Here is a 12,516-nt window from a genome sequence, read left to right as displayed (position 1 = left end):
TTGGATGTGTTGTTGCCCAGTGGAAGTCACGGCAGACCTTGTGTTTACTTAAAAACTAAATATCTAGATTTCACTACTTCATATTTAAAAGTGTTTAGAAACAAATCTAGCATTTCATTCTTCTTCCATCTACAGGAGTTCCAAAACCACTGAACTCCTTATCCCAGTCTTTAACTAGAACATGCACAACCTGCCCAACCCGAGAAACCCCAAAGGATGAAACAAACGTGAAAAACTGATAAACTGCTTCTTATGTAGCTGTTGTCCAAGTGGCTACTGCCAGCTTACCCCAGTGTATATAATCCACAGTTCAGTATCTCTCCTTTAGGTAATTGACTTCTGCCAGACCCATCAGTGATGTCAAGGCATGTTTCAGTGTAACACTCTTCACACATTCTTTGAAGTACAAAAATCCTGTGGCAATTATAGTGTTAATTTTTCCTGTAGTTCAGAAAGATTTTAGTTGAGCTGTTCCCACTGACATCAAAACTTTAAAAATGCATTTTGTGAATGTTGAAATTGTTTATAATTTTTATAATTACAATTTTTTGAGACTTTTTAGCCTATACAATATAGTACTTTAAAGCACTTTCAGTGCATTATTCCAAAGCTAGTTTAAACACACGAACAGGTAATACCAAATAAGTGTATTCTGATACCATAATGAAAACGTATCAGATTTGGGTGGTATGAGAATCTCGAGTTTGGGTGGTATGAAAATACCCCCTTGTGGGTTGGAGTCAGTGAAGATTCTGGTGAGGTAGAGTCATCTTGTGGTCGCTGGTAGAAATGCAGTGTTTTGAGCAGTCTGGTTTTCTTATCAAGTGTGTGTATGCCAGACTGTTACCAAAAAAAGGGTTGTCATATTTTTAGAAAGGCATTTTTAAAGCTTTTAAGCCAAAACAAATAGAATGTGCCAAATGAATATGCTCTATATCCAGAATCTGCTGGAGACTTGTATTTCAGTGTTCCTACCTCATTTTCTATGCAGTATTTGACATATATCTTAGTGTCCAAAATTAATTAATTCCCCAGGCCTTACATTCGTATCTATGTATATGAAGGAATCTTGACACAGAATGACTTACATATGATTTTAAAATAAAGCTAATTAAACACCTTAATTTGTTTTTCTTGGTCTAATAAAAAAAGAATTCTTTGAATTCAATTGAGTTATGATGAGATGACACTTAATGCTGCCATCCTGTGTTCAACACAGAAATAACAGCAAATACACTGAAAGAAGTAAATGCTGTTTCAAGTTCAGATATTGGATTTTTTTTATAACTCAGTGCAAAGATATGTCTTTTTAATCCACTGGGGAATTAGGGCTGAGGTCTTTTAGAGTAAATTATGCCTTTCTAATCCACCAGGGAGCTAGAAGTGAAGCCTCATGTAATATTCTTACTCGAATGTAAATGTAAAGTTACTATTCAATAATTTTCTTTAAGCCCTAGAATTTTGTGCAGATTTTCGTCAAAATTAAATGGTACCATTTTTTATAAATCCTTTATGCTTATTTCAAGCATTCAGTAATTTTGGGTGATTGAGAACATATTACTCTTAAACTCATATTCACAAATTGATAAGGCTTCATTGTGAATGACAATTTTATACATTTTTCAAGTAAAAAAAGTCTCATTCTTTCAGGAAAATTTATTGTTTTGGGATTTTTTTCTCTCCAATTTTCAATTTATACTGCTTTAATTTAAAAATGAGGTGACTTTTCCTGTGCAGTTGCTGAACTGCATTTCACTATTAGATGGCAGGTGAGGCACCCAGACTTGTGGTGAATTCCCACTCTCATGAAACCTGTTTGAAACTTTGGATACCTAATTATCTTGTGGGATGCTGAATTAAAAGCTAAGGAAAATTTTCTATTTTCTAACACTTGCTGTGGCACCCCGCATGATTAAACATAGATGGACAGAGCCTGAGTCACTTCCATACTCTCCAGAAATAACTCCCTATCTGCATTCTTAAAGTAGCTCATTTGGATAAAATTTCATCTTAGCTCTGATGAAGCCTCACTATCAATCACATTTACCCTTTTGAGACAGAGGTTAAAAAGCATTTACTGCAAACTTCAGGTGAGACCTCTGTACAGTGCTGAGAGTGGTTAATATTAGAGGGCTTTTGAGGGTTAATTGCTTTTTGGCATACCTATGGCCCCAAGTCAGTGTTAGGGATTAAGTCTTTATGTTGGTGTTGGGCTGAATAATGCTCTAGACAGGCAAAGAAAGATGCCCTCAGGACTGGAAATTTACCTACTGCCTTTAGCCAGATGTATACCATCTGTCATTGTACTCCTCTGTATGGTGCAATTGTTCCAAAAAAGGGAGCAGTCGCGTGATCGGCACAACGCAGTGCACTGGGCTGAGCTACTGCAGGTTAGAAAAACCATTGTATCCCATGGCCCTTCTGTTTGTATGATCTGTTTGAATTTACACAGAATAACCTTTCTGACTCCTGCTGAATCTCTCACTCACTGCAGTGCCAGATTACTTACTAAAAAAAATTGCTACCTGCTAAATCATTTCTCTGTGTCTGGTTTTCCAGTTTTTTGTCCCAAACTAGGCGCAGTATTTTGCAGCCCAAAGGGAACAACTGCTTTGCATTTCTTTCAGATTTTGCCTTCCATGTAACAAGAACCTTTCGAAAATCAATTTTGTTCTTCATAATGTTCATGCCCCATACCTGCTTGGTATGTTTTGTACCTTTAATAAGTATATATAATATTCCATCATTAGTGAAAATATTGCATAGTCACTTACATTTCTCTCTGCACCTAGAGTGAAAAATATTTAAGTGTGTCATGAAAAATGGAATAGAAGAAACTGGGAGAGACCCACCCCAGATCCTATAGCCAGGCAGCTGCTCTTCTTTGTGATACGTAGATGCAAGTCTCTCTGAAAAGGAAGGGTTTGAAAGAAGATTAGTACCTCACAGGTGACTGCTGTGCCTGCTGCAGACTAAATGTTGTAGGCCAGTGTATTTTCCATCAAGTAAGGATATACTGTCTTCAGTTTTTTTAAGAGTGCAAGTACCTAATTCAGCCAGGGGTTGCAGTGCTTTAAATCTGACCTGAGAGGGCCTGTGAGGCAGGAGAGGGAACTCACAAGCTGAGTAGTGTAGGTGACCCACCCTTCAGTGCGTTGTCAATTCTCTCATAGGTTCATGGCTTAATATGTTGTGATATGGAGCCCCTAATTTGGGTGTTTTGGGTGTCGTGCAGATAATGTCAGCATTGGTCCTTCTGTCATTCAGCTCTTAGAGGCTTTAGGCCACATTTTCTTTCCCACCAACTTGCACGGTGTATGGGCTAGGGGATGCTCAGGTTCTGTTCTCTCTGTAGTTTGGGAGCATGAACATATTGTGCAGCTGAGCATGATTTCTCCCGGAAATGCAGGTGGTAAAAGTGGCAAAATGCATTAATTAGCTGAGCTAATAATGATTCTCAGTGAATAAACAAAGTAATTATTCTGTTTGATCTGTGACCGTAATGTTACAGCTCTGTGGACATTTCTTGTTCTTTCTCTCAGATACTCAAAGCAGACTGCTTTTTAAATAATTTATCATATGCCTGCTGTGTAGCAAAAAAAAAAAAGTTATTCAGCTGAAAGTTGGAGAAACTCTGCTAAAATCAACTGAGACAAAATAATAAAGAACTGTATACAAAAATGAAAGCTAGTTTAAATTTACCATGCTGAATTTGATGGAAGACCAGTTAGGGACATCTATAAATAATCATTTCATCCGTAAAAATTCATTTCTTTTTGCCAGGATCCCAAAAGTTTGGAAAGAGGCAAAAATTTTTAAGTAGGATTTACTACCTAGCAGATGGCTACAGACACTGCTTCCGTAGGTGGAGGCCGTAAAGAACAGATCTGACAAATTTAGAGATAAATCTAGGGAAAATCTCATAGAGATCTCTTGCAAACTTACAAATCTTTGATTTCACAATTGCTACATAGCAAATTCTCAATATGACGGTTCTTACTGCTTTGGACAGAAGTAGTTATGATGTCCAGTATTTTTAAATCAATAAATAATAAGACTGGACGCAAAAGGATTGTTTGGTTAAAATTGCTCACCGTAACTCATCATTTGTACAGTAATGAGCCTTCAGCTTTCTCAGGAAGCTGTTCTTCTGATTCTGCTCATGTTTGTACTTGTTCTATACTCATTTAACTCTGATGGTTTCAGAGAAGCTGTTCTAGATTCACAGGTGCCCAGATTTATTCATTGATTGTGGAAGAAAAAATATTCAGCCTTGCAATTGGCTAAATGGAGGGATGTGGGGTGGGAAAGAAGAGAATGAACTGTCATAATCAACCTTGAGTACAGAGACTCTTACTTTCCTATCAAAATGAGTACATTTGCGTAAAGGATAATGCAATAGGAATAGAAAAATCTCCAGGAACAGAAATTAGGACCTTATTCACAAATAAATTATGCCTTTGTAACTTCAAATGTCATGTACCTGCAAGTTGGACAGAAAAGCTGTTCTTGGAGCCCTCCTATTCTGTAGCTAATATGATTAATATTCATCATCAAGGACTTGTGGGTTGAAATAAAATACAAATCCATTACATAGTCAGACCTGCAGGTTGGCTAGCTGAATATATTCTGGACAAGAAATAGGGAGAAAAACCTGGAGTAGCGAATATCTGCTTTTAAGAAAGTGAAATTTACAAAGAGGAAAGAAGAATCCTTTAAAGTAGAATGATCTATGAGTACTTTGTGTTTTCTTTTTTTTTTTTTTTTTGGCAGGAAGTTCAGATTCAATGAAACTGGACAGGTTTCTTCCAGAAGTTTTAGTGGAGGGTTGGTGCAGGGGCATTGCCTGGTTTTCACGCCTGTAGCAAGACTCTTCCATATCAGTGTCACATGCTTCTCATAATACCAAAGCGTGTTCTTAATATAGCATATTTGTTATTTTTATTCTTAACATCTTTGAAAAATAATTAAACACTACTGTTCTTTTGTTCTGAAGTTCTCCCTGTTGTTATAAAGAGCTTTGAAGGTTGGATGTAATTAACTGAACTGCTGTGTAGTTACCATGTGTTTGTAGTAAAGTGTAGTAGATAGTGAAGTACAGAGCACTGTACTTACTTACTTATTCCATACTGTATTTTGAGAAGCTCATCAAAGCCAGCTGCTAGCAGCTTTGTTCCAACACTCTTATTGCTTTGCAGACTGATGTTCCTCAGGGAGTGATACGGGTGCAAGCGCCTCATCTTTCCAAAGTTTCCATGGCAATACAGCTGACAGAAGAACTGAAAGCCAGTGATATAGTAGCCAGGTTTCTCAGCCAGAAAAGGTATAAACATGTCTTTGTTTTGTTATCATGTCGGGAGAAGTGTCTCTTTATTTATTATATCAAGAAAATTTTTAAAATACTCAAAATTCAGGTCAGTTCATGAACTTTTGGGCTGAATTTAGCCATCAAAATACTCACTTGAGGAATTAATGCTTTTAAATGTCATTGAAGCTCAGGAAGCCTTCAGGAATACATGAGTGCTGTTAGTAAAAAATTAATTGCTATTTAATCTGATGGGTCAGGAACAGTTTTGTCATTTTCTGGGGACAGGTCAGAAGGGAACTCCAAGAAAACAGAGGAATGAGGAAAGAAGAAAGAAAATCTTGTTTAAAATAATGCTTTTATATATAGCAGCCTAATAGGCATTGGAATATAATGATGTGCAAATGTCATGCACATGAAATGATTTTAAGGGAAAGCAATATTTTAATTACTCAAATCCATTCAGAAAGGGAGAAATTTTAATCAATCCTTTGAAAAAAAAAATAAAATTAACACACCTGTTCATCATATATAACTATTCAGCTAAAGCAATAATATGGTATATTAGTTGACATTAAGAAGATGCTTTTTTCTAAATGCTGTTTTTAGAGGTTTACACTATTGTCAGAAAGTTATTTTCTGGCTGGGCTTTAGCATACATTATCACAATTAAGCAGTGAGAATAATAGAATCCCTTTGTAATATAGGGACTTCATTCTTCCACTATTTTTTACTTCTTTTAGTTGCAGTACAATTAAATCCAGTAAGAATGTGGTTTCTACCACCCAACCATAATGCTTTTTCTGAAATATGGAATATTTGAGGGAAATACTTACTTTTTCAGCAGCAGTAAAAGAAAAATCAGAGGGTAAATATCAAGCTACTTGCTAATAACAATGAAATTCTTTTCTAAAACCTGCAGTTTCCTCACATGTTTCTTATTTTACCTTTTCTGTAGTGTATTGCTCATGTGCAGGACTGTTCATTTGCACTAGCATGCAAGGGTATTCTTGTTCACTGACTGTACCAGCAAGCATACACACAAAGGATTTGTGATGGGTTCAGTTCTGATCTTAATTAGCATAACTTCTCCCAGACATGTCTAGGTGACTGATCCACAAGCTCCTTCGTAATACCATCATTCATTGTGTTCTGTTCCCTACAGTGGAAATGTCCAAACACTCAAGAAAGAAGAGGTCTTTCTTTATGAAATAGGAGGAAATATCGGTAAGAATGGCTTCTGAACAACTTCTTTTGCTAGAATAGGATTCCTTGGCACACTGTCCATGGGTTTCACTGTGGTTGCATTTTTATTCATGTTCCTAGTTCTCCCTGACACTAAGGCAGACAGTTAACCTTGTGGAGAAGGCAGCAGAGATGTTGGTGTGATTATTACATTAGTAGTATCTTATTATCTGTCCCAGAGGAAGTTGGCAGCTGTAACAGATGTTCCTGATACGTATGTACAGTGAATAAGCACGGAAAGTTTGGATACAAAGGTGCTTGAAGTTAATCTTACTTATCTCTTTGTACTGAGGCATAACAAGTGAGCTTACAGTCCTTCATGTTCTGCATTTGAGTGTCAATTGCAGGTTCCTTTGGGGGGAAGAAAATGCTCAGCCAGAAAATGACCGTGCGATAAAATTTTCCAACAGTTAGTCTTTCCTGCTCTGCCTATTCCAGACCCTTTTAATTAAAGGAAATAATAGCAGCTCAACAAAGCTAATGCCAAGGATAATTTTGAACACAGTTCTAAAATTTTCTTTCATGAATGCAAGAGTATTTTTGCATTAGGAATCAGTTTCTAATCACAGTATTTTTCAAATGCTCAGGAAAACAAAAAGAGAACTAGAAAGCAGTTGTAGATTGGACTTACATTTATTTTTTTCTTAACTGTGACCTGTTAAACTTATTTATAGTTATAAAATTAAATGCAGTACTTCTGTCCTCTGCAAGTTTAGATTCCGTATGTAAATTGCTAGTTCTACCATTTTTTTTACCTAATGACTATTATAAATAAATCTTTTTGTATGTGTGTCTAAACCAAATGACTTAATTAAAAATAGCATTTCCCTATGTTTTCTGCAACAGATATGTTTTAGTACTTTTACTAAATCTGATGGCAAAAAAAAAATAGAAGTTACCAAGATAGCTGGATGCCAGATGAATGTATTATATGTTCTCTTGCATATCTAATATGTACATACATTTCCTATGTCTGTTAAGGCAGGTTGCAATTCCAGATGTAAGACTTTTTTAAAGGAGAGGAATATCTTGTTTAGTCTACAGAGGTGTAATCATGCAGGAAAAATTGTTTTGTAACAGAATTCCAGTGAAACTGGAACAACCTACTATTACTTTAAGCATGTGACAGAATTTGCATTTCCCTTGGAGAAAGTGCACGGGTAGTTGCAGATTTGTTTTGTTTTGTTATGATGTAAGTTAGAAAGCTTAGGTGTTTTCTCTGTCAGAATGATTTACTTCCAGAGAGTTTCAACTTTAATCAGTCCTTACTAGTCCTTATTAATACTCTCAGTTAAGGTAAGAGAAGCTCCCTGCCTTTAACCTGATGCAGAGTTTTAAGTAAACCAGATAGCCTGACCTTTGCCATCTGTCTCTCTGCCTGATGGGCTTGAGTCATGTAGAGGGAGCCCAAAACAAGAAGACTTGAGGGGCTCATGATAGAAGACTCATATCCTTACACTTATGCTCGTAATTGTAACAAGCACTATGTTGTGATCCTGTCCCCTAGCAGGTGTAGCTGCTGAATGTCTCCAGACATTTCTTGAGTAGTCAATACACTGTGGGACTTCAGGGCACTGAATGGGACTTCTGCCCCTGCTTTGTCACCAGGACTGGCTGGATAGGGACATTGCAAAGCACTGTCCCCATGCTCTCACTGCCTGAACACGCTGCACTGTATGGAGGAGAGGGGTTCAGCAACATGGGCAGTTCTGGCCACAGAGGATTAAAATCTCTAGGACTAAAATTCTAGAGAGAGCAGATGGAGACTGCTCCTGCTTGAGCACAGAGTGTTGCCTTCTTGCCTGCTCTGTGCAGGGAGTTCAAAGAGCTGTCAGAAAAACTCAGCTGCAGCATTCCACCTGTGCTTGCCTCCCGTGTCAGGAGTGCAAGTACTGAAAGCATCTGTCTGGCACGAGCCATCCACCCCATCCACTTGCACAGCGGAGTAGAAGAGGGGCTGTGATGTAGAGCTGCAAATGCATGAGATAATGCTTTGCCTGCAGGGGAGTGGGAAGAATGTGCAGATCTTGATAGATCAGCATATGCTATTCTCATCATAGCTACTAGACATAAATTAATTGCCTGTAGTGTACCAAGAATGGTGTACTTACTACTTTCTCCTCCTAAGACAGCAACTATTACAAGTGCAGAACAGCTGACTTAAGAGGAGCAGGATAAGGAGTAACAGGTTCTTAGCAAGGAAAAACCTTGCACAAACTTAGCATTTAAAAAGGGGGAAATAACTTGAAATTTTAATTAATATGCAAATGTGGACATCGTTTTTGGATATAATCATGAGAAGACCAGGACATTGCTCCTTTTTTACTAAACTCCTGCAGAGGCGAACTCCCATCTGCGTGGTCTGTGTGAAGAATCTGACCTAGAATGAAGGGGCTACCTAGAGGTAGAACAGCCCCTCCTCTTCTTCCTTCTTCCTCTTGTCCCCTTCCTCCCTAAAGCAGATGGGAAGGGTAAGAGCACCTCCAACTTTTCTGTGCGTTGTCCTTTGTTAAACACCACACAGAGACCTTGAAAATGTAAATGGAGTAAAACGGTAACAGGAACTTTGAAAGTTGTTTCCTTTCTCTTTTGTTATTGGTGTAACCACATGTCTTTTCTGTTCCTAGGAGAACGTTGCCTTGATGATGATACCTACATGAAGGACCTATACCAGCTCAACCCAAATGCTGAGTGGGTTATAAAACCTAAGCAGAGCTAAACTCACAACTAATGGCAAAACCTCCAACCTGTGGACTTATGTTGTAAGGCTGAATGTTTCAAAGGGATAGTGTGTCCTTTCAACATTCAACCATTATGTATGTTAACAGAACTTTATCCAGTTTAAAAAAAAAAAAAAAAAAAGGTGATGGTGATCCAACAGTTATAACCAGTAAACTTTCAGTTTTACTTGCGGCAAAATTTTGGAGACAGCGCAGTTTTCCCACTCATGTTTGAAACGAGCATAAGTACCTTATGTATTTTATATATAAGTACCTTAAATGTTTTAATGGCACTAATCGACCTCCCGTCTGGTAGGTCTTGTTTAAGAAGAATTTATTTTTCAAACAGGTGTTTAACCTCTTTATATTAGAGATCTACAATCTGTTTGTTACCTTTTTGTGTTCATATAGATCTTTTCAATGCTACTACAATAGAGAACCAAATCCCGATCACCACTTCTGAATGGTACAGTACTAAAAATACCTAAACCAGTCATATGAATTTCCCAAATAAGTGTGAATTTCACAGGAAAAAACTGCAATGCAATGTATTTTGTCTTTGGAAGTCCTAATTTAAAGTTTGATGAAAACTATTTAAAAGCAACTGTGAAAATGCTTTCTATGCAGCTTTTTTGCTAGATCTTTTAAGTATTTTTTTTTCTTACTCCAGTTGATTGTACTCTTGAGATTATTAAAAAAAAAAAAGGAAAGAAAAAGCAAAGAAAGGATCACGTGACAAGGTGAGTCTTTTTAAAGCTCACTACTCTTGGCATTGTCGTTTCTGGCATATTGTCATGCACTAGAAAAACCTTTTAGGTTTTTCAGTAGTGATATGCAGACATGTTACATACACTGATTTCAAGTTTTTTGGACATCTGATATATTGAGTTTTGTGAACTGCCAAAACTTTACAATTACTAGCACACAATAAAAACTTTCAGGAAAAATAAAATAACCGTGGAAGGAAACTGTAGTCTAAATTTCATAGGTAGCAAACCACTAAACCTTTGACTCAAAACCAGTGTAAGGGTCTACTGTGGATATTACCTACCATCAGCTTTGTATCTTGGTCTATCCTGGACGAGGCTAGAAATCAAGTTCTGATTTCCCTCTAAACCACTTCAAAAATTAATAGTCCAACAGAGAACTATTGCAAATCCGTCCCTTTGCAGGGAAGGACTGAAAGCTCCCTGTGGAATTCACTGATAATGAATTATAGACTGATGAGGCTTGTTGCAACACAAAGACCTGTGGCCTGGGGCTCCAGAGTTCCAGTCCCACAGCAACACTTTGGGCTCCCTAGCTTGTGTACCACTTTACAATTTATTTGTAAACTAGCTCAGCTGTGCTCAAGTGCTTACACCTGCGTGCTGACTACCTGAAGTAACTACTGTGAAATTGTATTCTTGGAATGAAATACTTTCTTTCAATGCACACAAAGAATTATATTGACCTCACAGGGAATATTATACATACAATCAAGGACTGAATGAGGTTTTTTTTAAGTGATCAAAGCTGATTAAAGGAATAAAGGACCTTTCTGCTGAGCTTTGGATATGGGCCCTGACTGTGTCGACAAAGTAACCACTGGAACACTCCCTTTTATATACAAGCAGTGAAATAGAACCCTGAAAAGTCATAGAAAAATTAGACAGCTGCTGATTAGTTATCCACAGCATATGAACAATTTTGGGGCCATGTGTATTTATTGTTTCTTAAAGTCGAAGGTTGTCTTCATATGAAGAGGAAGCACTGCACTAGATGGTTCTGAAAAGCAGGATGAGTAAAGGAGGAAATTTTTCTAATGTGACTGTACTGCCCTCGATGCTCCATCTAGCTGGGTATCCCCATGTGGTATAGCACTGTGCCACTGCGGGCAAATCCTGTAAGACAAATCACTTTTGTCTGTAGAACAAACCACACTCCCTGTTCTTCAAATGTAAGGAATAGAGTAGTAAAACAGTATAATGCTTAGGTAAACATTTGTGAACCTAATGTAATAAATATAAGGGGGTTTTTTTTGACATGTAATACAAAAATGATGTGTGTTTTCATAATACGTTATAGTTCTGTAAAAGATTACTTGTTACTGGAACTCTAGGTGTTATTTTAATCAGGAGCAAAATGCAGATGATAGGAACAGCTGTTCCTAACAGTTTTGGTATAAAATTGCAACCAACCTGTGGTTATGATCTCTTAAATAACTTTGTTTTTGGTTTAGTGCCATTATTTTTTTTTTAATTTAAAAATGTTCTTTTATAATTAAATGTTGTTTTTTCTGACTTCTTTTCTCATTCGAATTCTTATGTTTGTGCATAAAATATACCCTAATGACACTAAGCTATGATTATTTCAAAATTTCACGTTTTACATCTTTGTAGAGAGCTTGTAGTTTTGTGTATGACAAGAGACATTGATAAGTTAGTCTTGCAAAATGAATGCCTGCTGGAAAAGGAAATAACTGGCTAGAAGTTTAGAACTTTGTTGCAGTTGCAATACACCTTTGCTAAATCTGTAATATAGGAATTACTGGGTACATGCAAAGGAACAGGAGACTTCTCAGCGCTGATTGAAAATACTGGCTCTTAATTCCTCATAATTAAGTAATTAAATTAGGGCACAAGTGGGAAGTCCAAAACGAATTCAGGTAAGCTGATAAGAATCTTTTATAATTAAAAAGACAATGCTGCATTAGTTGATTATTTGGGGTAATTTGGCAGGCCACCATTGTTTGAGTGATGACTTGGGAAACATGTATGCAAGGGTTCTTTCACGCAGCTGACAGATTAATGATTTGCAACGCTAAGTGTGCAACCCTGTGCAGGCAGAACAGCAGGGTCTGGGGAGAAGGAGGCATGGGGAAGAAGGTGATGGTCCCTCTTACCACTGCCTGGATGTTGTAGAGCATTTAAGGATGGTTTTGTGCTGAAAAATCCTCTGGTGTATATTGGTGGAGGGACGGGAAAGGTCCACAGTGCTCGTATGGGGGGTATGCACCTTCTCACACTGGCTGTTCTTCTTCAAAGACTGCAGAGTTTGCACTCATTTTCCATAGCCTCCTGTTCTTCCCCACTTTGTGTGAAGCACGTGCACCATCCCTGGATATCCATGGGTGCTGGGAGAAAAGGTCTCATCCCAACTGCCTGCCCCTGTGTGAGCTGCAGTGAGGCACGTTTATCTCACATTGCACGTCAACAAGCAGCATCTGTGAGCGTTCCACTGGGGTTTCAAGAAGACAGTAGGGAG

The 12,516-nt window shown here is 37.6% G+C and overlaps 1 protein-coding gene across 3 annotated transcripts in view; it reads left to right on the top strand.

Moving 5' to 3' along the window:
* Positions 1 to 11,552, top strand: part of ARHGAP18 (Rho GTPase activating protein 18) — a 95,291-nt gene extending 83,739 nt beyond the window's left edge. For all 3 annotated transcript variants that reach the window (XM_048298303.1, XM_048298302.1, XM_048298304.1), the window contains exons 13-15: positions 5,199 to 5,323; positions 6,471 to 6,532; positions 9,178 to 11,552. In XM_048298303.1, the coding sequence (XP_048154260.1) occupies positions 5,199 to 5,323; positions 6,471 to 6,532; positions 9,178 to 9,269 (279 nt within the window). In that variant the 3' untranslated portion in view covers positions 9,270 to 11,552. The remainder of the gene's footprint in view (positions 1 to 5,198; positions 5,324 to 6,470; positions 6,533 to 9,177) is intronic.
* The last annotated feature ends 964 nt before the right edge of the window (positions 11,553 to 12,516 follow it).

The sequence above is a fragment of the Corvus hawaiiensis genome, chromosome 3 (assembly GCF_020740725.1).
Source record: "Corvus hawaiiensis isolate bCorHaw1 chromosome 3, bCorHaw1.pri.cur, whole genome shotgun sequence".
Classification (NCBI taxonomy): domain Eukaryota; kingdom Metazoa; phylum Chordata; class Aves; order Passeriformes; family Corvidae; genus Corvus; species Corvus hawaiiensis.
This window is presented reverse-complemented; position numbering and strand designations above follow the sequence as displayed.